The sequence below is a fragment of the Rhinatrema bivittatum genome, chromosome 1 (genome assembly GCF_901001135.1).
Source record: "Rhinatrema bivittatum chromosome 1, aRhiBiv1.1, whole genome shotgun sequence".
NCBI classification, from domain to species: Eukaryota; Metazoa; Chordata; class Amphibia; order Gymnophiona; family Rhinatrematidae; genus Rhinatrema; species Rhinatrema bivittatum.
This window is the reverse complement of record NC_042615.1, coordinates 449,016,479-449,042,675: the sequence shown is the minus strand read 5'-3', so window position 1 is coordinate 449,042,675 and position 26,197 is coordinate 449,016,479. Positions and strand designations below refer to the sequence as shown.

The following is a 26,197-nucleotide window of genomic DNA, read 5'->3' as shown; positions in this document are numbered from 1 at the left end:
GGATTGTGACAATTGAAGAGCCAGGAGAGGTGGATGGAGAGGGCCATTGTTCACTGTTGGGGATCCCTCTTCCCCTATATCTCTAAGGGTATCTCTCTTTTAGTACCCCCATCCTGTCCTCACCTATCTCTCTCGATCCTTCCACCAGTCTCTCCCTCCCATTTCACTCACCTTGTCCAGACCACTCTCTGAAACTTCTCACCAGTCTCTCTCTCTGTCCCCCCAACCTGTTCTCACCAGTCTCTCTCTAGTTCATCCTGTCCCCATCAGTCTCTCTCTCGGCAGCTCCAGTATAACACCCCCCCCCCCCCCCCCACACACACACACACACACAAGAACAATGACAGAGGCTCAGCATCCCCAACATAACAGCTCACACCCAGCCTCTTGTGCTACGACACCTGCCCCATTTGCAGTAATATCCCAATGCCCCCACCCTGCTCTCTCTCTTTTCCTCCCCCTTCCCTTTCATAAGAGCTTCTCTGACTCTTTCTCATACATCCATTGACATTACTCCTCCTGGCTCTTGCACCCATTACTCCTATATCTGTGTGTGTGTGTGTGTCTCAAACTCTTCCCCCCTTCCAATCACCTTCTCTGGCTCTCTTACCTCTCCATCCCCTTCACACACCACTCGTTCTCTTTCTTCCCCACCCTGCATCAACATTTTTGGCTCTGTTACTTTTCCTCTATTCCTTCACCTTCTCTGGTTCTGTCACTCTCCTTCCCCCTTCACTACCTGTAGCACCCTGCCATCCATCACTTCCCTTTTCACCACCTCTGGCTTTCTTGCACACATACCCTCATCATGACCTCTTCCCCACCCCACCCTGGCACCATTGTTCATTCCCTCTATCACCACCTCTGGCTTTCTTCCAAACAAACTTTCCCCCCTGGCTTTCTTGCACTCCTCTACCATCTTTCCCCCAGTTCTTCAGAATTCCTTCTACCCCTATCCCTAACTTTTTTGTCCTCTTTCTACTCCCTCACACTATTTCACACACAAGCCACTCCCACTTGGTTCTCATGCAACTCCCAGTCCTGACCCTCTCTCATTTCCCCTATTCTTTCCACCCTTGTCTTGGTCCGTCACATCTGTTGCAAAACACATGACAGCACAGATCTTGGAGGAATAAGGTGTCAGATAGCCCAATAAATATCCATTGCTGACTTGAGAAAGGTGATGATTCACCCATACCTTACACCTTCCTTCATTCATCCCCTCCTCCACTCTTCCCAACATTTATTCTCCTCCTCTACTCTCTCATTTCAAGTCAAACCTCCCAGAAGCATTCACCCCCCTCTTGTATTGTCCTCTATCCTAAGCATTGATCCCTTTTTGCATCACTCCTCCACCAATCATTTACAACATCTTGATATGTCCCCCCTCCCCCCTTAGCCCCCCCCCCCCAATATATAGCATCAGCATTCACCACCCTCCCCTTGCCTCAAATTATGTGGGACTGACTGGAGCTCCAAATGATTCCCTCCTCCCCTCTGTTGTATTATGGGAGCACAGTGATCTGCTGGCACTGAGTGTCTTCTCCATTCCTTCCCCTCTGAGCAGCACAACATAGAAGAGCCCTCTATTCCAGGTAGCAGGTTGGGTGGAGGGTGGACAAGAATGAGGAAGGCTGGAGCAGGGTGCTGACTTGCTCTTCTTTGTTCTCCAGTGGGCTCCAGCCTTGTTCCCTCCCCTCCAGTCAGCCAGTGCTGCAGGTTGCAGACAAGAGGGGAGGAGCAAAGCAAGGATGACTAGAGAAAAGCCTCTGCTCCTTGCTCCAGCCCCTCCTTCCCTATCTCCACAGCAACAAGCAGCACTGGGAGGATAGGGGCAGACGGCGGGAGCAGGGAGCAGAATGACTGTTCTGTTATGCTGCACATACTTCCTGCTCCGGCTCCTTCCTATCCTCCACAGTGCTGCCCAGTTCACATGGGGACAGATGGACAAGAGCCACATTTTGCAAATGAAAAAGCCACTTTGGCCAACCCTGTACTAAAGGATATTGGCTATAAACATCCTGAAATTTGAAAATGCTTTATTGTTTTTTAATACAGAATTTGATATTGATGTCCACAGAACATAAATCCTAGCAAATTTAAAAGTTTGACTGTAAGAATTTAAATGTCCATAATCAGTAACGCAGGGAGCGGGACTTTAGCTGGCTAGCATTAGGTGAGAAATTCAGCAGGTAAGTCTGTTGCTGAATATGCTTGCCTGAAGTTACGTGGATAACTTTAGACTAGCATTCTCTCTGACTGGAATTACCTGCACAAGTTTAGACTGCTAGCAGTCAATATTGGCACTACCTGGTAAACTTAAGCCCTGCCCACAACATGCACCCCTGTCTCCCTCATTTTACCCAGCTAAATGTTATCTGGGTATAACGTTAACTAGGTACCATTTAGCCTTGGAGGTGGGGGAAATGTTCAGTTACAGGATTTTGCTCAGATAACTAAAATGTTACCTGGGCAAACCCTTTTGAATACAGACAAATTAATGGTAGAGAACATTTTCAAAGAAGTATGTTTAAATAAGCAAAGAAAATAACCCTCCTAATGTTGGACCAGTAATGAAAAACAGAGATTCTAGTTTGATTATTTTCTTATCCAGGGCCAGTATCTTGTAGTTGTGCTGTAACACCTCACAAATGTATGAAGGCAAACCACGATAATCATCTTTTCAGACACTCCAGGAGAAGATTTCCTAAAAATGATAGGCTGTACAAGTCAGTAACCAGCGTAAATGTGCAGAATAAATTCTGTATGCATCTGAATTGTTTTTCATGGATTTCTTGTGCCACAACAAATCTCAATAGATAACACCCCTAATTTATTACCTAGCTTCCAACGACTCTATACCAGCATGCAAATAATGAAAAATGCTCCCTGTTTGTCATTTTAATAAGTACAGCAGCAAAAGAAGATATGGAACAGCAAAAATTTCCATGTCAAGATGTCATTAGCCTTGAGCATAGGAGTGGGCAGATTCTAAGCAGTTAAATACAGTTATTATAATAAGCTTACTGCATCTAAGGAAATGAAATGATCACGTAACATAATGACTCTAAAAATTACAATGCAGTTCTTCAAGGCTTTTTTAAGCTTTGAAAATGTTTTTGAATAAAACTGTTAAATACATTCATATTTTTTAAATATAAATTAATTTACAATTGAAGCTTCAACTATTTCATATCTGTCATATAGGACTTAGTAACCAAATATATAACAGACTTACTATTTAATTGAACTTAATATGCCAAAGTGGTTCAAGTCTAATTGGGACAAACTCAGAGGAGGGTTAGAAAAGAAGATGAAGAAGCAAGATGTGGTAAAGAAGAGAGGCTGAGTGGTGGGATTGCGAGCTTTGGTTAAGGTCTGTGTGAAGGGTGGCGGATGCGTGAACCCTTTGTGCTGCAGTATAGTTGAAGCAGCCTCGGGGGCGAACCCATGAAGCTTACGCTGGCAGCTGGCAAACACCCCTGAAACGGGACAGTCTGGAATTTCACTTTTGCCAGCCACCTTCCCCCGCATGTTGATCCCATGGGTTCTAGCGGCTGCAATGGGAGGCCTCTAGCAGCATCGGGCAGAGGTGAGTGCGGTGGCTCGGCTTGGGCTTCCTGATGTACCTCCTGTGGAACTTAGATAGGTGTTGGGGAGGCTTGCAGATTAGAGGCCTGCTCCCATGAGCTTTCCTTGGGTCCATAGTTTTTCCAGGAGATAAGATACTATAACTGGATAACCAATGGGACGGTGCTATATCAGGGTACAAATTATATCGCAATGATAGGGAGGATCAACTTGGTGGGGGTGTGGCACTTTATGTCCGGGAGGGTATAGAGTCCTTCAGGATAAAGATCATATAAGAGACTAAATGCTCAGTAGAATCTATATGGGTAGAAATCCCATGTGTGTTGGGTAAGAGTATAGTGATAGGAGTATACAACCGTCTACCTGGTCAAAGTGGTCAGACAGATGATGAAATGCTAAGAGAAATCAGGGAAGCAAACCAATTTGGCAGTGCAATAATAATGGGAGATTTCAATTACCCCAATATTGACTGGGTAAATGTAACATCAGGACTTGCTAGAGACATAAAGTTCCTGGATGTAATAAATAACTGCTTCTTGTAGCAATTGGTTCAGGAACCAACAAGAGAGGGAGCTATTTTAGATTGAATTCTTAGTGGAATGCAGAATTTGGTGAGAGAGGTAACGGTGGTGAGGCCACTTGGCAATAGTGATCATAACATGATCAAATTTAAACTAATAACTGGAAGGTGGACAATAAATAAATAAGTCTACAGATCTAACACTAAATTTTCAAACGGGGAAACTTTGATAAAATGAGGAAAATAGTTAGAAAAAACTGAAAGGTGCAGCTGCAAAGTTTCAGGGCCGGATTTTAAAAAGGTTACGCGCACCAGGCCTATTTTCAAAAGCCCCGGCAATGTGCTTAAAGCCCTGGGACTCGTGTAAGTCTCGGGGCTTTACTAAAGGGTTGGGGGTGGGGGCGGGGTCAAGCTCCCGGCACAGCGGCCATATTTGCTGCTGTCCCAGGGATCGCCTTGCGCCTGCCCAGAGGCATGCTCAAAAGGTAAAATAAAGGTCGGGGGGGTTAGAGTAGGGCTGGGGTTAGGGGAAGGGGGAAGGGGTGGGAAGGTCAGGCTAGGTGGAAGGGAAAGGGGGAAGGCAGAGTGGCTCGGTGCACGCAAAGTGCACAATTGTGCACTCCCTTGCGTGCGCTGACCCAGGATTTTATAACTTGCGCGCAACCTTTTAAAATCTACCCCTAAAAGTGTTCAATAGGCATGGACATTGTTTAAAAATACAATCCTAGATGTGCAGTCCAGATGTATTCCACGCATAAGAAAGGTGGAAGGAAGGCAAAACGATTACCAGCATGGTTAAAAGGTGAGGAGAAAGAGGCTATTTTAGCCAAAAAAAGATCCTTTAAAAATTGGAAGAAGGATCCATCTGAAGAAAATAGGATAAACAATAAGCATTGTCAAGTTAAGTGTAAAACATTGATGAGACAGGCGAAAAGAGAATTTGAAATGAAGTTGGCCGTAGAGGCAAAAATTCATAATAAAAACTTTTTAAAATATATCTGAAGCAAGAAACCTGTGAGGGAGTCGGTTGGACTGTTACATGACCAAGGGTATTAGGAATTGTTTATCCTTGGCTCAAGGTGGGATTGTTCCTACCTGAAGGGTTGGGCCCACAGGTCCCCACCATTGGGAGGCGAGGTTGGCCGGGAACAGAGGCAAGCTGGAACTTCACCTGTGCCGACCCTCATTCCCATCAGGTTGAGCCCTTGGGTGCCGGGGCCAGTAGGACTTAGGAGCACCCCTGTGTGGCTGGTCCCGGAGAGGGTAGGCGAGCAAGTGCAGAGAGTATCAGAGAGGTTAGGAACAGTTTGAGACAGGAGCACTTGGAGGGAGGAGGAGAGAGAGTCTCAGCGAGAGCAAGGGCACTGCAGCACCGAAGGGAGTAGAGCAGAACCACGTGGGAGTGGCCTCAAGGAGAGGAGGTGCAGCTGCAGAGACACGAACTGTAATGTCCAGGAGGAGAGTAAAAGCGGGTAACCCGCTGTAGCTGATGCCTGAAGAGTAGCAGCGCAAGGGTACTGCCTGTGACTCGGCGATCCAGTGGTAAGACCTTCTGTATCAGCAGTATGGAGGGCTACCCCGAGGAGCGGGACTCCAAGGCCTAGTCTGAAGGTGTCTTGCGCTGAGCCAACTCCTGGAGAGATAAGGCACTGTAGCAGAGGTCCTCCAGGAGAAGTAGCGTTGGAATTCCCAGGAGCCGCGGGCACTGCTGTTGGAACTCACCAAAAGGCTGGCGCTGAGCCTGGCCCTGAGGAGCAGGAAGCGCTGGGAGAGAATCTAGATAGGTTGCGCTGAGCCAGGACCCGCAGAGTAGGAAGCACTGAGAGAGAGAGTCCTGATTGGTTGCGCTGAGCAGGGACCTGCAGATTGGGAGGTACAGAGAGAGCATCCAGGTAAGGTTGCACTGAACCTGGCTTCCACTCTCTGCCCTCTTGGATTCTGATCAGGTTGTATGTCCCCTAAGGTCCAGCTTGGTAAACACTTGCATACACTGAAGGCAGTCAAAGAGCTCTGAGATTGAGGGAATACGGTAATGATTTTTCTTGGTAATAGAATCAAGACCATGGTAATCAATGCAGGGACGCAAGGTTCCATCCTTCTTCCCTATGAAAAAGAAATCAGCCCCATTGGGAGAGGAAGAGGGATGAATGAAGCTCTATCCAAGTTCTCTTTAATATATATGGTCATAGCCTCTGTTTCTGGAGCAGAGAATGGGTATTGTTATGCTCAGGCTTGTGAACCCTTGGGCCAACGGGAGGATGGTGTACCTTAGGAGGAAGATCCGTAGGTTCTCCTGTCGGGTGGCGAGGCAGAACAGAAGATGCGACCAGCTGACCCTCGGCACTGGAGATTGAGGCGACTGTGGAAGCAGATGAAGAGTTGCGACGTTCAGGAGAAGAGCGGAGTCTTTGCCACTGGAAATCCATGGTCCCTCCGGAAGGAGCCTGTAGGGACCCGAACCGCTGGGACTTAGGTGGACCTTTGAGAGGTCAAGGAGTCGAGAGTTCGGTGCAAGGGCTAGCTGGAGCTTCACCCCTGGAAGCCAGCGGTCCCCCTGGGAGGAGCCCATAGGGACCTGGGCTGCTGGGACTTAGGTGAGCCCTTGAAGACGATGGTTCAGAAGAAGTCAGAGGTCACATGCCAGAGGGTCGTCGCTAACTAGTCCGAGGTCTTATACCAAGGGATCATCACTTGCCAGTCCGAAGTCACACACCAGGAATCACCGCTTGCCAATCCGAAGTCACACACCAGGAATCACCGCTAGCTGATCCGAAGTCAGGAACCAGGAACACCAAGACAAGACAGGACCAAGGATCCGAAGTACAAGAACTCACCGAAGCAAGCAGACCTGACTATGTGGGACGTTGCCAAGTCGAGGAATGAGCAGAGGAAGTTTCCTTAAATACTTCCTCTGCTCTAGCTCATTGGAATCAGCTGCAGATAATTAAAGGGACGAGGTCCCTTTAAATCTCAGAAGGGGGCGTGGCCTCATGCCTAAGATGGTGGTGGCCATCTTGGATCGGGCCGCAGAGGAGAGCTGCCTGATGCTGCATGGGAGGAGCAGGGACGGCTCCTGACCCGGCGGCCAACTCGGAGGCCCACGCCGGTGCGTGGGGACAACGGGGACCGACAGCAGGCGTCTCCCCTGATGCTGCTGCGGCGGGTCGCCGTCACGGTGAGGTAGGGGGACACGGCCGCGGGCACCTGCGGCTGCGGAACACAACAGGTATACTCTGCCTCTGGGTGGAATCTTGCCGAAGATCAAGTCTATGGCACAATCGTAGGAGTGCTGAGATGGTAGGACCTCAGCAAATTTGTGTATTGTAAGGGCAGACCTGGGAGCACCAAGGTAACTGTTCGAGCCAAAGATACCACAGGTGAGACTTAAGCGAGGCATTGCTTATGACAGCTAGGGCTCCATCTGGCAATTTGCAATGTGGTCCAATCAATGTGGGGCTGATGAAGCATGAACCATATTAGTTCCAAGATAATTGCCTTGATTGTCTTGGGCAACATGTATAAACTGATTTGCTCTCCATGCAGGATCCATGTTTGAATGGTCAGTGGTACTGTGGATCTTGTAAAATATCTAGTTAATGGTTCTCCATAAACAAAGGAGATCAAGAGTGGGGTGTGCATGTGAACCAATGGTATGTATTAGTGTTGAAACAGAGCCTCAGATAAAACTGCTCAAGTGTTGCAAGAGCATCAATAAGAATGTCTCCAAGGAATAGGTGTACATGGGACACTCTGTTGTGGAGAGGTGCAGGGATGACCTAGGGTGGCCTCTCCTATAAGTCCTAGGTCCTTGAGTTTTCCAGCTTGTTTGGTCAGCAACTTGTGAAATGCCCAGATACAGTGCAATATAAGCAGAGGTTAAGGTTATGGCACCTCTGCATCTCCTCTGCTGACAGTTTGAAACAATCCACCAGCATGGCTTCTACTGGTGCAAGTATTGGGTCCAAAGGAGAGCAGAAGGCTATAGGATGCCTGACATTTTGGGCAAGATGGATATGATGGTGAGCCAAGCTTCTCTCTCTTTGGCTTATTCCAGAAACCTAAGATCAGTCGTACAGCTTAGCTAATCAGGCCTTCCAAGGTATCCGGTAGATCCCAGGTAGCCAGCTCATCTTCAATAGCTCCAACAGTCCTAGTCGTAAAATCACAATCAGACTGTTGCCCCATGAACGTTCAGAGGCCAGAGTAGTGGAAGTGCACCACATACTCTCCCACAGACTGGGAGCCTTGCCCAATCTGTTCATAGGCCTTGGAAGCTGTGTGACCGGGCTCATCAAATATTTGACTGAATTCTTGCAGGAAACGTGCCAGATCCCCAAGATCATCCCTTTCCCAAAGTGGTGAGGCCTAAGCTAGCAAGATGCCACCAAACAACAAAAGAATATAAGTTACTTTGACTCGGTCTGTCGGAAACAATGGTGCCTGTAATTTGAATTGCATCCAACATTGCTTGAGAATGTGTCTACATTTTAGTGGGTCTCCATCATACCTCGGAGGCAGAAACAGGTGGCGCATGGGAGTAGCAAGCCGCAAGACAGATGCCAGAGCAGGAGCCGGAGAAGGTCGGGTCTTAGTGCCCTGAAGATATCCGGCCATGGTGTTAAGATGATCTTGCTGCTGTTGAAGATGCTATTCTAAGTCGGTGATAGCAGAGGCTGGAGGTGAGTCTGCCAAGCTCATGGCCTCAGCAAACTGTGAAGGGTGGTGAGTGTGTGAGCCCTTTGTGCTTTGGCATAGTTGACTCAGCCTCGAGGGCGAACCCACAAGACCTATGTCAGCAGCTGGTGAATATGCCCTGCAGCAGGACAGTCTGGTTCTTCATCTTTATCAGCAGCATCTCTCGCAAGTTAAGCCCTTGGGTTCTGGCAGACATCAGGATTTTGGTGAGTCCCTAGGGCAGTGAAGATAACTAAAGTCCAAAGGCATACCGGAGTCAGGGCAGGCAGCAGAATAAAGCAGTCAGGAAAAGGCCAAGGTCAGGGCAGGCAGCTAGCAAGACTGTTTGGTTTCAGGTGGTAGGCAATCATGGTGCGGTTCAGGGAAGGGATCAAGTTTCAAAAAGTCAAGCCATTGGTAGACAAAGACACACTGAAGACACTGGACAAGACGAATAGGACAGGGTAGTCTGATGAGGTAGTCTGGATGAGGAAAGCTGGAGAAGATAAGGCAGGGCAAGTCAAGGCTAGAAGACAAAGCACTGGAACCAGGAATGCAGACAGGAATCTGAAACCAACATGCAGGAGCAAAATGCACTACTTCAGCGGCCTGTTTGGTATGCCAGCATCAGCAATGGTCGGTGGCATTTGGTGATGATGGGACACCACCACTGCTGCAATGGGAGGCCGCTGGCAGCATCGGCAATGGCAAGGATAAGTGTGGCGGCTCACAGCACAGTCCTGTGAGCTGCCAAACGTAACAAAATGTAACAGTCTGGAAAAGAATGTGCCCATCTACCGGAAATGATAGGGTACTAAAAGTGGAAGTTTACAAAGCCTATTGTCTGCTGTGACAAGGTCTCTCAAAGACATAGGAGGTTCAACCAGCCTACAGTTTGGGGATGGGGGTAGGGTCACTTGCAGTATCATGGACAACTAGGATAGCTTGTTTTCACTTCACAAATAATGGGAAAAAGGATAATGAGCAACTGCATACAGACAAGCTAACAGTTGGAAGATTTTCTTACTTCAGAGGGTGATGGAAGAGTAGGGAAGGGTTTAATGACTCTGATGGGAGTGCTTGTAGCATACATCACTAAGTAAGTGCATAAGATTTGCCATTCTGGGTCAGACCAAGGGCCATGAAGTCCAGTAACCTGTTTCCTACAGTGGCCAATCGAGGTCACAAGTACCTGGAAGGATCTCAGAGGATAGATACATTCCATGCTGCTTATCCCAGGGATAAGTGGATTTCTGCAACTCCACCTTAATAATCATTTATAGACTTTTTCTCCAGGAACTTGTCCAAAGCTTTTTTAAATGCAGCTATATTAATAGCTTTCAACACATTCTCTGGTAACAAAATACGAGAGCTTAATTATGTGTTGAGTAAAAAAATATTTTCTCTTAATGTATCACTTAGTAACTTCATTGTGTGTCCCCTAGTCTTTGTACTCTTTGAAAGAGTAAACAACCTGTTAATGTTTATTCGTTCCACTCATTGTTGTGTTTGTAGCATTGTGTGGACCCTTGGTCGCTGCGGAGATGACTCCTCCCATGGGGAGGGGCCCTGTGGGGCACCACAGCGATAGGCTAAACTCAGATAGCAGACATGTAGTATGTGGAAGGCTTTATTGTACTGCTGTAGATAGATGGTATGAAGCAGGAAGGTAAGGCACTGCAGTCCGCGAGGTGCCAATACGTTCAACAGTCTCAGATGTATAAGTTTCACCCAGATGTTCAAGATAGGTGGGAGCCCGCAGTGCTTGTAACTCCGAGCCTGGTGGGTGGAGTTGGAGCACCGGATCGTAGAGGTACTCACTGGAGCATAGTGTAGGCGTCTTCCTGGCCATGAAGATGGGGGGACCGAAGGTCCGAGGTGCAGGATACACAGACTGATAGGCCCTTGAGAAACGAGTACCTGATAGTCCAGATGATCCTGAAATAGAAAGAGAGAGAGAGACCCCCGAGGAGCGATTGTCTAGTTAGAAGAGGCCCCGAAGGGTGGTTGGAAGCAAGAGACCCCCGAGGGGCGGGTGCTTAGAGCTTCGTAAGGAGCGAGGCCCGGACAGTAGAGAGGTGTCTAAGCATGCAGCTTAGAGCGGTCAGAGTAGCTAAACCGAAGTCCTTGCTAACTCAACGATGGTAGCGAAGCGGAGGCTTTAAATACCTGGAGGTATTGACGTCATGCGGTGGGGGACGCCCCTGAGGTTTCCGCCATGATATGTATTTGAGCATAGGCAACATGCGCGCACCCTAGGAGGCCCTGGGAATGAGCATGGCGGACTGGAACGCCCATTCTGAGCTGGAGGCACCGAGGCACTCGGCACCGGAGGCAGCCATCTTGCCCAAGGAGGAGGAAAAGGGAAGGAAAAAGGTAAGGCAGAGCGGTCGCAGCTGTGCAACCGACGGACGCAACACTCATTTTATAGACCTCTATCATATCTCCCCTCAGCCATTTCTTCTCCAGGCTGAAGAGTCATAACTTCTCTAGCCTTTCCTCATTTTTGTTGGTCTAATTCTCCTATATTGTTTTGAGATGTTGTGACCAGATCTGTATACAATATTCAAGATGAGGTTGCACCATGGAGCAATACAGAGGCATTATGCTATTCTCTGTTTTATTCTCCATTCCCTTCCTAATAATCCCTAGCATTCTTTTTGCTTTCTTGGATTCTGCTGCAAACCAAGCAGAAGATTTCAACGTATCATCAACTATGATGCCTAGATCCTTTCCCTGAATGATGACTCCTAATGTTTAACCTTGTATCGAGTAGCTATAATTTGAGTTACTCTTCCCTAAGTGCATCACTTTGCACTTGTCCACATTAAATTTGATTTGCCATTTTCATACCGTCTCCCAGCTTTGCAAGGTTCTTTTGCAATTTTCCATAATCCTCTTGCAAATTAACAGCTTTGAATAATTTTGTGTCATCGACAAATGTGAGTTACCTCACTCGTTCCCATTTCCATATCATTTATAATTATATTAAAAAGCAGTGGTCCCAGCATGGATCCCAGGGGCACTCCACTATTCTCCTTTCTCCATTGAGAAAATTTACCATTTAGCCCTTCTCTGTTTTCAAGCTTTTAACCATTTTCCAATCCACAACAGGACACTGGCCCTTATCCCATGACTTTTTAATTTCCTAAGAAGATGCTCATGAGGGACTTTTTCAATTGCTTTCTGGAAATCCAGGTACACTTTATCCACAGGTTTGTTTACACCCTGAAAAAAATATAGCAGATTGGTGAGGCAAGACTTTTCTTGTTTAAATCCATGTTGGCTTTATCACATTAAATTATGTTTACCTATATGTTCAGCAGTTTTGTTCTTTATGATAGTCTCTACCGTTTTGCCTGGCACAGACGTCAAATTCATTCGTCTGTAGTTTCCTGGATGGGCCCTTGATCCCTTCTTAATAATTGGAGTTACATTGGTAACACTCCAGTCCTCATGTACCATAGATGATTTTAATGATAGTTTATAAATTACTAATAGCATGTCCACAATTTCATTTTTTCTGTTCTTTCAGCACTCTGGGATATGTGCCATGAGTCCCAGGTTATTTACTACACTTTAGTTTGTCAATTTGCCTTATTACAACTTTCAGGTACTCTGAGATTTGTTTCAGTTCTGCTGATTCATCACCTTTGAATATCATTTCTGGCATGGGTATCTCTCTTACATCTTCCTCAGTTAAGACCAAAGCAAAGAATTCATTTAATCTCTCTCGTATGGTTTTGTTATCTCTAAACTCTCCTTTTACCCCTTGATCGTCTAATGATCCAACTCACTCCCTCTCAGGCTTTTTACTTTGAAAAAGTTTTTATTATGAGATTTTGTCTCCACAACAAGCTTCTTTTCAAATTCTCTCTTTGTCTTCCTTATCAATGCTTTGCATCTAACTTGCCAATGCTTATGCTGTTTCCTGGTTTTTTTTCATTCAGATCCCTTTACAATTTCCTTTAAGATGTTCTTTTAGCTAATATAGTCTCTCTCATCTCACCTTTTAACCATGCCTGTCATTGTTTAGCCTTCCTTCCACCTTTTCTAATGTGTGGAATACATCTTGTCTGGACTTCGAAGATGGTATTTTAAAACAAGATCCGTGCCTGATGTACATTCTTAACTTTTGATGATGCTCTTTTAAGTTTATTCTTAAACATTTTCTTCATTTTTTTCATAGTCACCCTTCTGAAAGTTAAATTGTGTCGTAGTAGATTTCTTTAGTGTCCTTCAGATATTAAGTCAAATTTGATCATGTTGTGATCACTGTTGCCAAGTGGCTCCAACACTGTTACCTCTCACACCAAATCCTATGTTCCACTAAAGACTAGGTCTAAAATAGTTTCCCATCTTATTGGGTCTTATACCAGCTGTCCATTGAGCAGTCATAAATTTTATCTAGGAACTTTACCTTTCTAGCATGTCCTGATGTGACAATCACCCAGTCATTATTGGGGTAATTGAAATCACCTATTATTACTATCCTCATGATTTTGTTAGCTTCCCTAATCTCTTTTAGCATTTTGTTATCTGTTTGTTCATTCTATCCAAGTGGTCGATAATATACCCCCATTGCTATTTTTTTCCCCTTTTCACCTGGAATTTCTATATATAAAGTTTCAATATTGCATTTTGCTTCTTGCATAACTTTTATCCTGTTTGACTCAATGCCCTCTTTAATATATAGTGCCACCCCTACATCACTTTGATCCTTCGTATTATATTGATATAGTTTTACTCTGGTATCACAGTGTCTTGTTGGTTATCTTCCTTCCACCAAGTCTCTGAGATGCCAATTGTATCAGCCTTTTCATTCAGTGCTATACACTCTAACTCTCCCATCTTATTTTTTAGAATTCTAGCATTGTATACAGACATTTCAAAGTATGTTTTTTGTGCATATAATCACCTGCTTAGTTAACAGGAGTAATTTGTAATCTTTCTGCTCTGTCTGCTTTTAAGGGCACCTGATCCACTTTAGCATTTATTGCATCCTATCTATTGGGATGCCCTAAATTCCCTGTTCTTTTAGTATCCAAAGATACATCATTCTGAACCATGCGCATTTGAGCAATTGTCGGCTTTTCCCCATCATCTAGTTTAAAAGCTGCTCTATCTCCTTTTTAAAGGTTAGTGCTAGCAGCCTGGTTTCAGTCTGGTTAAGTGGAGCCCATTCTTTCGGAAAAGGCCATTTTTTACCCCAAATGATGCCCATTTCCTAAGAAATCTAAAACCCATGCACCATCCTCTTATCCATACATAGAGACACTAGAACTTTTGCCTGCCTCTGGGGTCTTGCAATGAAACAGGGAGCATTTCTGAGAATGCTACCCTGGATGTTCTGGATTTCAGCTTTTACCTAAAATCCTAAATTTGGCTTCCAGAATCTCCATCCTGTAATTTCCTATGTTGTTGGTCCCCACTTGTACCAAGACAAGTTAGCTCCTCCCCAGCACTATCTAAAATCCTATGTCATGCGTGAGGTCCACCACATTTGCACAAGGTAGGCAAGTTACCAAGCGATCTTTACATCCACCAACCACCCAGCTATCTAACTTCCTAATAATCAAATCACCAAATACAATGGCTGGCCCTACTGGGCATGTGCTGCTGAAGGCATTTCCTCAATGAGGGAGAATACTACATCACCTTGAGCACAGATACTATCTACAGGATTTCTTCCTGCCTCACCAAGGTAATGCTTTCCTTCCTGGTGACCTTTTTCCTTCTAGCCGAAAGGTCACCAGCACAGCGGTTGCCAGATTGAAAGTGGGACTTCTCTACTATGTCCCTGAAGGTCTCCTCTATAGATCCCTCTGTCTCTCATAGCTCCTCCAGGTCTAGCACTCTAGCCTTCAGAGATTGGACTCATTCTTTTAGGGAGCTCACACAACCTCTCACCAGCTGGGAGACAGTCATATATGTGGCACTCAGTGCAAAAGACTAGAAAGCCTCCCTCTCACTGCTAGACTACTTTCTTCATCTTAATTTTGTTGATTTGTTATCGAGTTAACATTTCTAAGGGATTAGGGATTAAAAGCTAATATAAAGTACTTTTAGTCTATTGATTTGTTTTATATTTGTCAGTGAATAACTCTCACAACACAACAATTAATCTACTTATAACTACCTAGTTACCAACCTTAATGACTCTTGTTTTGAATTACTTTTTCTTCTGTATAACATCTGTAGTACATTTAGAGTAAGGAACTTTAAGGTACATGAGCCTAATGGTGTATTCTTCCAGTCCTCTTTTGCTGCAAGGGATGCAGGGCTTCTGGAAGCAGGAGCTGTGGAGCTTGAATTCTGGGACACTCGCGGTGACCTGTAGAGTCCTGTCCCGGGGGCAGCTGGGTAATGTATGCAGATGAGCCTTCTGGTGCTCTTCTGCTGCATTGATTGCTGTCGGAGCAATATAGACTTTGTACTGCCTTCTGGCACATCCTTGGACTTCTGTATGCGTTGGAAGTGTGGAAATGGGTTTTGGCAATCTGCTGGGAGTTTGGGTGGGTGGGTAGGAGAAGGACAGAAGGCAGGCTTTGAATTTTAAGATCTTGGGGGGGGGGGGGGTGGACCTTGGATTGGCAAGATCTTTATTTTTATAATTATAATTTAAGGTTTTTTTTAATTATTTTGGTTGTTGGAAGGGTGAGTGATTAGGTTGGAATCAGGGTTTGCTAGTCTCTGCTTTTTTTATTTGTTACCTGGCTTTATTCAGCATATAGCAGGTTAAGTTAAAAGTAATCTGAGTAAACACTTATTCACGTAATTTGAAGACTGCTCTCCACAAAATGCTTCTTCATCACTTTGTTTTTGTTCTCCAGCTAAGATTTAACCAGTTAATGAATAATCTGGCTAAAATTTATCCAGTCGGCAAGGAGGAAATATTTAATCCCCATGTTTCTCTGGCTAAATCCAGAACCTAGCTGGGCAAATCCTTTTGAATATGAATCTCATAGTTTATTGTTTAGAGATGTTAGCATTCAGAGATTTATGGTTTAATCATTCTTGTTCCATCCCTTGTGCGCACCATATAAACATTTTTACCACTGTTACTTCAGGTACTACTCAACACAGGGCCTATTCTTTCTCGGCTCAGGAAGTAACATGAATTGCATAGATTATTTATAGGACTATGAGTTGTGACCCTGAAGGGAGGAAAATGTCTCTTACGAAAACTTCCCAGAATCAAAAATATTCACCTGCTTCTTCCTTTCAGATGTGCAGTCATATCCCTCAGCAGTCACCAACTGAATGGGAGCCGCTGCCGTAGACGGGGGAAGCTTACCACTTTGCTGCACAATGGCAGCAGTTTTAGAATTTGTGGGCTGATCCCTTGGTATTACAAGCTCCGCACAGCCTACCTGGAGAATTGTAAACAGCATGCTTTAGGTGTCAGCAGAGATAAGTGGTATCTGTCGGGACCAAGCAGGTCTTGGAAGCGGCAGCAGTGGGTACAACAAACTGGGACTCTACCAGGGAGAGCCATACTAGCTGTGAAGGTTTGGGAGGGCAGTATTATTCTTAAATTTCAGGTATTAAGGAATTGGACACTCCCAATGAAGCCCTCATTGGTCCAATGGGAGACACGCCCCTGCCCTGTTTAAACCCTGAGCTAGCAAAGAGTCTCTACTGGCACAACAAATTTATGAATCCCTGGGCCTGACCTGTATTTATTTTTCTTGAAAATGTATATTTTGCCTAAGTCAAACCTGTTATTCTACCCCGCTTGCCTGGTAAGGAGGAGCTGCTGTATGCTTTGTTTCTCCTGCATACTGTAAGTCCGTGCTCCTTTGATTAAAACTCTAATATACTACTCTGTCTATATCCTACTCAGACCCTGATAATATTGTTCTTTTAATTGATTTCTCATGCTTGATATATCACTGAGTATGCCAGACTGCTGCTTTACTTCAGTGATCTTAAATAGCTCAGATAAAAACAGTGAAGTCATATTCAAAGGGATCTAGTTGGCTATATAAAAATTTAACCGGATAGATTAAAGTCTTTGAAAATTGACTGAGATAACTGGCTAAATGTATTACCTTAAATTTCCCTAGGAGGACTGGGAGAGGATGGCCTAAGCATTGATTTAGGGTAGGGGGTGGGAAGGGATAAAGTGAAGCGGCTAGTCGCTAGGTGGCTGATTTTCAGTGCTGGTCACCTAACTTGACCGGCCATCATATTGAGATGTTGCAATAACAGATCTGCCAGCCAAGTCTAGCATACCCACTCTCTTCCACCCAATGGATTTTTAAAAGGACCTATGGTGTTAACAGCCCCCCTCCTATCCCCCTTCCAACCAAAGCAGGAAAAATACTATGGTAGGGAGAACCTCTCTTTCCTCTCTTCCACCATCCAAACATACTGTAGTGGTGACAGCCCCTCCGTCTCTCCTGAAATATAAAGAAATAACCACCACCCCTCTAATCCTCCCTCCCCCCCCCCCCCCCAATATTAAAACATACCGGGTGGTGATGCCGAGAGGATACAGCCTTCCTGGCGGCATTAAGTGTGACAGTGCCACCAGTTTCTTTATGCTTCGGTAGGATGGGAGGGAGGGCAGGAGTGGCTGTCCCTGCCACGGTATGGTTTGCCCTGGGGCAGGTGGGGGGGGGGAGGGTAGGTTAGAGGGGCTGGTTTCACAGTAGCTTCTTCAGTCTTTGGGCTAACAGGCAGGGTCAAGAGATGGGGGAGGGGGAGAGCTGCAGGACACTTTATTCTTATTTATTTTTTAATATGAGGGGATGGAAGGGAGATTGGGAATGGGATGTCGAAAGCCCCACTCTTTTTTTGAAATTTAACCTGCTGGCGCTGATTTTTAATGCTAACTGGCTGTTGGGATGACCCTAGCTGCCCTTTTGACCGGCTAGATTTAAGGGAATACTCATCTGAAAGCCCAGCCAGTTAGGTTCGGCTGAATGTTTGCCTAAAGATACCTGACAAAAATGATGTGTAAACGTATCGGTCTCAGTATAAATATGCTCTGATTTCTGAAGGTGCTTGGAACAGATTGAATGGGATCCCATGTAAAATGGAAACATAAATATTCATCAATAATGTTGGGTTGTTTTTTTTTTCCTCCTTTAGTTCCAAGTCAGCCACTAAACTTCAAAGCGGAACCTGAATCTGAAAAAAGCATTCTACTTTCCTGGACTCCCCCACGCTCTGACACAATATCAAATTATGAGCTTGTTTACAAAGATGGAGAGTATGGAAATGAGGTAAAAATGTTGCTTTTAGTTGTACCATGCAAAAAGCAAATGTACTTTGAACTGACAAATGAAGCACCATGGATTAGATGCTTTTCAGACTTTAAGAATCTACTGTGTGATTTCACAGGGAGCAGGCAATCTGTGGGCATAGTCTGAGTGTGTTTTCTTTGCTTAATGTGTTCAGTTTCTGGCACTTACCTTGCTTTAATATGAGTGGGGCATCTCCACTGCAGCATTCTCAGGCTAGATTTGGCCATTTTACAGTGAAGGGTCAATTTTCAATAAGCCGCTGGATGGCAAACCTGTCCGGTTTGGTTATTTACAGCCAGATTTTCAACAAAACCTAAAAGGCTATGTTTGCAGCTGGAATTAATGCTGAATGTTAGCGGACAAACGTTAATTGCTGAAAATCCATGCTGACTGACTCAATTAAAAAAAACAAATACACACCCACCCCGGTACACCTCCAGTACTGCCATCTCTTCTGACTGGATACATTTGTGCTCCCTGTAAATATGGGTGACAAATTTAATTGATAAATATGGAAAAATTGTCAAAGTCAGATGTTTACCCGACTATCTTCCTAAGGAGGTCATTTATCAAAGTGCTATATGGCGTTTTCGCATGTGAAAAGCACCTTTAATGCATGCAAAAACACCATAATGCATGGTGCCATGCAAATTAGGAAAAGGAAAGGAGTTTGGGGTGGGATTTTATCCCACAATTTTAACTACATCTTTTTCATTTGTGTTAAGCTGTGTGATATGGCTTTATTGCAGAGAGAGAGAGAGAGAGAGAGAGAGAGAGAGAGAGAGAGAGAGAGAGAGAGAGAGAGAGAGAGAGAGAGAGAGAGAGAGAGAGAGAGAGAGAGAGAGAGAGATCCTAGCTATAAGGTCCTCATACTAGTTAGGTATTTATACCTCTATAAGAAGCCCACCTAGCTACTCGAGGTGAGGTTTAGGTATTAGTTGTAGGGGTTAGGGGCCACTTTGACATGCAGAGTGCGACATACGAACAGAACAGTGCATTTTTGTGAAGATTTGATGACCTTCAGAATGAGGAAACTCACCCAAAGATGAGATTTGTGCAATGTTCTCTCAACCTAGCTTGATGGACTCTCTACCTGGGTAACATCAAACTAGGTTGAGAGAACATTGCACAAATCTCATCTTTGGGTGAGTTTCCTCACTCTGAAGGTCATCAAATCTTCACAAAAGTGCACTGTTCTGTTCGTACGTCGCACTCTGCATGTCAAAGTGGCCCCTAACCCTACACTAATACCTAAACCTCACCTCGAGTAGCAAGGTGGGCCTCTTATAGAGGTATAAAAACCTACCTAGTATGCGGGTCTCATAGCTTGGTTCTCTCTCTCTCTCACTCTCTTTCTCGTTGTAGGTAGGAATTGCAGCAATTGCACTACTTACTGCAAAGTGTGAAAAAGTTATTGCAGTCTGCAGTAATACCTAAGGGCTGGATTTTAAAAAGGTTACGTGCATAAATCTGGAGTATTTATATGCATAGCTTATCTTACGTGCGCCGTGCCTATTTTAAAAAAGTTCAGCGACGCTCGTAAAGCCCCTGGACGTGTGTAAGTCCTGGGGCTTTACAAAAGGGGCGGTCAGAGGGTGGGGCGGGGCCAGAGGCCTCCGACAGAGTGGCCATTGCCGCTGTATCAGAGGATTGCCTTCTGGAGCACACAACTTGCGCCTGCCCAGAGGTAGGATAAACATTTTGGGGGGTTAGAGTAGGGCTAGGGGGGGAAAGGGTAGGAAGGTTAGGTTAGGGGGAAGAGAATGGAAGAAGGTAGCGCGACTTGGCGCACGCAGTGTGCTCAATTGTGCACCCCCTTGTACGCGCCTGCATGTGAATGTTATAAAATCGGGCGTACATGTGCACGCACCGGGTAGCACACGCACGTGTAGGCCACGTGCACTTCTTTTAAAATCTACCCCCTATGTGAAGCCCTTAGCACATTTTGCGTTAAACAGCCTATTACCATAAAACATGCCCCTTTTCCTATTGCATACAATATTTAGTGCATTTTGATAACTCCAGGGGTAAGTTAGCTGGGCAAAACATTTGAAAATTGACTGGTAAGATTATTGGGGTATATTTTTAAAGGTTTAGCTGCCTGTTATGTGGGTAAATAATAGAGTTAACCTGCCTAACACAGCCATATGCAAGTAAATGGGTTTTCAGTTGCCTGAAAATATGAACCTGCTTTCATAACACACACAAACTTGGCTATGACATAGCATATTAACATGGGAAACGATGATCATCTACCCAGTTACAATGATTCCAATTTGGATGGGGTGAATAGGGGAATTTATATGTTCCACTAACAGCAGCTCTCCACCTTCATGCCTTTTACCCAAACCTTCAAAAGCTTTTCTATCACCGCTCTCCATCTCAGTCCCAAAGATGCCCAGAACCTGTTAAAGTACTGGCCTCTACCTCCTCCACCAATCGACCATTTTAAGCCTTGTAATCTTCCTCTAAGGTTCTTACATGACCAAATCTAGATACAAGGCAGGTACCTTGTTTTGAAAATTGCCTTGTTCTGTGCAGACTTTCCAGTACAGCCAAAGCTGAGCAGTTAGGGGCATTAGGGGAAATGTAACCATCTATAACTTTCTGCAAATCTTTTGGAGCCTATTCTATACATTGTAAGACATATCAAGTAAATTAGTCTAAACCATACATATGGTACATGCAGTGGATTCCTATGCATATTCTTTTCTAGAACATAGATTCTGTTTTTTCTTTTTGCCCATCTTTGGCAGTATTTGTGTTTTTCTGACCTGCTTCTTGTAAACTGGTGAAATATTGAGCGAATGCACAGATTTTTTTTTTTTATATACTTAGGACAACTGAGTTCAAAGTCAGACAGAACTGTTTGTATTGCTCTGATAATTTAGCATCCGCCGGATAATGCTACAGTAATTCACTGCATGAGAAGACAAACCTATGTTGCAGCTGAACACAGTGGCAAAATAGGTGATACCAGAAATCTCTACAGAAATAGATTGATGGGGGAATCTCAGTTGAAACCTGACCTACTAGTCACCCTTTGCAAATCCTTATACTTTTCATCATACTCTTACGACCTCTTTTACAAAATTCATCTCAGTAAATCTAGAACTACCATTGAAAAATAAACCCAGCTAGTATTTTTTTTCCTTGGTTTCACCCAAATAACGTAACTCAGATTGGGTTTATGAAGTGATTTTATGTGGCTTGGATCAATAGCAACCCATCCGTGAATTCTAAAAACATATAAATTTAAATAGTCGACCTTGACTTACACCGTTCCCATTTTTTCATGATAATGGGACCAACAATATTATTAAGAGTTGCCACTCTCTTATAGTGTTAATTAACTTGGATTAATGCAGGGAGACATTTTAAAAGAGAAAATAATGTTATACTAGAGATCTGAAACTTTGGAGAAAACTTCAAAAGTAATTCTGGGCAAATAACACTTCCTTCCAACTTAAAGGAATCATTTTTATGGCATTAATAATAATTTTTGCAAGCAGCATTACATGCATTTCTTTTTAAGATATACAAATCTGGTAACTGGGCCTGAATTGAAATATCATTCGGGCCGATGCAGTATGGAGCGCTTGGCCGAGCGCACATTTATCCCCAGTTTGGCTGCGCGTTTTCGACGCACTATTTTTACCCCTTATACAGTAAGGGATAATAGCGCATCAAAAACGCGTGGCCAACCCCACCCCCCAAAAAAAAACAAACTAATAGCGCCCGCAACATGCAAATGCATGTTGATGGGCCTATTAGTTATTCCCGCGCGATACAGAAAGCAAAATGTGCAGCCAAACCACACATTTTACTTTCAGAAATTAACGCCTGCCCAAAGGCAGAAGTTAATTTCGGCCGGCACAGGGAAAGTGTACAGAAAAGCAGAAAAAACTGCTTTTCTGTACACCCTCCGACTTAATATCATAGCGATATTAAGTCGGAGGTCCCAAAATAAAAAAAAAATTTAAAATTAAAAAAAAAAAACATTTAAAATCTCAATTTAGCCGGCGTCCGTTTTCCGAACCCGTGGCAGTCAGCGGGTTCGAGAAGCGACGCTGGTAAAATTGAGCGTCAGCTGTCAAACTCGCTGCCGCTTCTGTCAAAAAAGGAGGCGCTAGGGACATGCTAGTGTCCCTAGCGCCTCCTTTTACCGCGGGCCCTCATTTAAATACTTGATCGCGCGCCCAGGAGAGTTGCCTGGGCGAGCGTCGGGAGAGCAGGCGCTCGCCTTGGAGTGCCGGCTCTCCCGCGGTTTTTACTGTATCAGCCCGATTGATAGAAACAGTGTGAATGCACTATAACCCTAATCTCATTAAAGTTCTAGTAAACTTGTATCTCTTCTACAGATTTAACCATCTCTACTCTGTTTAAATTTCTATTAGAAAAAAGAAGAAACGGGTTGCTTGTTTCTGTGTCCTTAGCTTTGTTTGCTGCTGTGATCAGGATTTCACCTTCTCCTTGAAAATTAACCATGCACTATGATGTCTGTCCTTTCTGCTCATGTCATCATTAAACAATGGGCAAGTAATGATGTCCAGAGCAGAACTCGCCCCCTCAAAAACTGAAGCCACACTGGGCTGAACATTCCAGTTTTACTGAGCAAGTAACTAAGAAACAAAAAACAGTATGCAGTATGACCTGAAGTTATAGAGCAGAAACACATAGCATAACCCAAGCACCTTGAATTTCAAAGTGATTTTTTAACATTACCCAGATGCTGTGAGGACTAATAACTCGGTATAGAAAATTTAAAATAAATGCTCAACTAGAGGAACAAATATGTTGGTCTAGGATTATATCTAGGAGGCACTTTATCAACTTTTGTTTATGAAAATGAAGGGTGCCCAAAGTGAACAGGCAGGTGGGCAAGATTTTGATAGCTCTGGGAAGTAATATATTTACCACACATGAGCAGAATCTTCCTGCTTGGATCTATTCATGTCTGACGGTGTTTGCTTCTCTGTAATAAGCATGCAGTACTTATTGGATGCCCTGACCAAAACCATAACTGAGCTAACACTGGGGAGATAGAAGCTATGGCTTTAGTGGGGAGATCACCTCCCTTGCCCATTGGTCATATTATTACCCATTGGGCTGGGGATCTTACCTTATAGTGGGGTGCTCGAGCTATGGGCCTACAGAAAGGGGGAAACCTAAAGGGATTACATTTTTGGGCTCTGGTTGATGCCCAATCCTATGTTAAAATTGTGTGCTATGGCCTACTATGGACCAACCTAGCAGTCTGATCCTATTCTTTCATCAGTGGTTGCCTGAGTCTACACTCTTGGGGTCCAATGTGTCGCAGTTCGGCATGCGGCCAATTTGGGTTGCTCATATATGTTGCAATGGGCCTTTCTGTTCATGGCAAGTCTTGCTATGGCTCCACAAGGTTAGTAGAGCAATGATCCCTGATCATTTGAGGCACTCCCTCAAATGAGATTCTGGGTGGGAGGTGGGGGGTGGGATTAGTAGGTAAGCAAGCCTTCAGGCATCCACTTAGATTCCCTGTCAGATCATCTTATAAAGCTGTGGCCAGTTTATCCAGCTCACGCCATCGTATATGTTTTCTTCCCATCATGCTTTAGGGGAGAGATGTGGGTATCGCTTAATCCCTTCTTATAGAAAAATAGACCCATCCTCTTACCTCACAAAAAGAAGGCTGAGAAGTTGGTTACCTACAGTTAGACTTGTCACTGAAGTTATAAATAAACAGCCCTGACACCAGGAGCCAAAGTGTGAATGACCTTCAACAGTGTGCATTATCCTTCCATGTCGGTACTATTATAGAGGTATATATGATGCCAGATTTTGAAAATAAAGATGGTATCCAGTGAAGAAAATGCTCAAGATTGTTTGATATGTTTTATTTAAGACAAGTTAGAAAAAAATTATGGTTGAGAAATATGATGCAAAAAAACAGAAACATGGAATACGATGAGAGTAAGGACCATCTAGTTTTGCCTAATTTAGTATTTGGCAAAGACACAGAATAGAAATCTTTTTAATTAAGTACTCCTAGGGGGGGGGGAAGTATGCTAAAACACAGCAAGGACAGTGTTCAGTAGGGATTATACTCATATCATTATGACAAAATGGAGTTGAAAATCAGCCATATTTTGTTTTTCAAAAACTAACCAAGGCATCTGGTTTTCATGTTTTCCTTAGCAACGTATTACAATTGAGCCTGCCTCGTCATACCGTTTGCAAGGACTGAAGCCCAACAGCTTGTATTACTTCCGCCTGGCCGCCCGTTCCCCTCCTGGCTTGGGTGCTTCAACGGCTGAGATCTCGGCCAGGACCATGCAGTCGAGTAGGTCTCTTTCCTTGATTCTTCTATTCTGCTTCCTGTATTTGTACAAGGGAATGCATGAAACAGCTGAATCAGTAAGATAAGAGGACAAGAAGAAGAGAATGCTAGAGGCAGAGCCTGAAATGGAGAACTAAATTTTACACAATTACTTCAGGAAGTAGAAGTCAAGCTGAGAATGCCTTTTTTTGTAGTTTAAATGCAGTTTAAAAATAGAGTAGCGTTATAGGTAAACTCCTGTTATGGAACAAAATTGTATCCAAATTACTCTTCTGGCACTTTGCGATATTTTAGAAAAAATCTCTCAAATGATTTTAGATTATATTTAGGTTCATTTATTTCAGTTGAAATTACTGCATATAAAAGGACAATGCATGATGTCTATTTCCAGAAATTTAACTATCTTATTGTCTAACTTCTGACGTCTTACATTGTAGCGCCCACCGCTAGTTAATTCTTTTTTTCAAAACTGTACATTTTCACGACACCGTGGGCTATCCTAGAAAGCAGATGAGATGGACCTTAGTCATGAAATCCTTTATAATGAAAACAAAAGTTTAGACAAATAAAATGCCACAGGGAGTTATATATGTGCCCCAGTACCCCATTTATATAGAATCATATACAATGTGAGAACAGATATTTTACTTTAATATTTTCCTTATTAATGTTATGTATGGCCTTCTGGATTTCCATATGGTCTATGTGTTTGATGTCCTTTGCAGATCAACTATTTTGTCCTTTTCTTTTTTTCTTCCAACTATGTTAATTCTTCCCTCTTTTCCCTTTGCTTGTCATGTTGAATGCACCACTAAGCAAGGAACACAAATTCTACACAGAAATAGTTATCACAAATATTTTGCATACTAAAGCATGAGAACTAACAAAACTCTTTTGATAACATAGGGGTCCATTCAGGTAAAATGATTAACATCCCCTGATTTTGGTTTCTGACAAATTTTCAGGCAATAATAGCATCTAAAGAGTTTGAAATCTGTTTAGCTTCCCTGTGCTCTACGTACTTTTATCAGAACCACCGACCCCCGGCCCCTGTGGGTTTCGCCTTGGTAAAGAACGAATAGAGCAGGAAGCAAGAAAGGAGGATCCTTAAAAAGGAAGGGGGGGTGTTAGGATTTTATCCCTGCTTCAGACTTTTTATCCCAAAAAAGTCAAAACACCCAAGAAATTAAATGAGAAACTGAGACCTAGCAAGACCCAAAGAGGAGCAGTAGAGTAAAGAAAGAGACAAGTTGACCATTTGAGGAGGATTTGCTAATACTGTTACTTTACAGAATTTAAAAGGCTACAAGGAGATTTCTACCAGAACACTGCACAAGATCCTGAAATAAATGATCAGTTTGGTGTTTTTATTTCCAGTTCTAAGTGTGAAAATTAGCGAATTGGCTAACAATAAAGGGGGAAAAAAAAGACCTAGATTCAGGTGTGCTTGCCTCCCACATAGAGTGGAGGTGTGCCATAAATCTCCCTCTGGATGGAAAATGTACTCCTATCACACTGGAAATAACTACACCTATGAGAGAGAGAGAGAACTTCTATACAACACAAATCAACTCCTCTAGTTCTACTTTTCATCCATTATAATGACTGGAAATCTTTAGTGATGTCAGTTTTACTATGAATATCTTAGAATGTTCCTGTAACCCCACCCCCTAACTGCCCCCCAACCAATGGGCCCCACTACAGTGGTGCATATAGAGAGAGAGTGTCAGAGTGACTCTATACACAGGCTCGCCCTCTCTCTCTCTCATGGCCATAGTGTGTAGAAAATGTGGGCTAGCAAACAGTTTGCCTATTCATAGGGAAGGTAATTTTATA

At 43.9% G+C, this 26,197-nt stretch overlaps 1 protein-coding gene across 10 annotated transcripts in view; it reads left to right on the top strand.

Moving 5' to 3' along the window:
• The window catches only part of PTPRD (protein tyrosine phosphatase receptor type D), a 1,482,181-nt gene that overhangs the window by 922,342 nt on the left and 533,642 nt on the right, over positions 1 to 26,197 (top strand). For all 10 annotated transcript variants that reach the window (XM_029605256.1, XM_029605331.1, XM_029605320.1 and 7 more), the window contains 2 exons: positions 17,885 to 18,018; positions 24,220 to 24,364. In XM_029605256.1, coding sequence (XP_029461116.1) covers positions 17,885 to 18,018; positions 24,220 to 24,364 — 279 coding nt within the window. The remainder of the gene's footprint in view (positions 1 to 17,884; positions 18,019 to 24,219; positions 24,365 to 26,197) is intronic.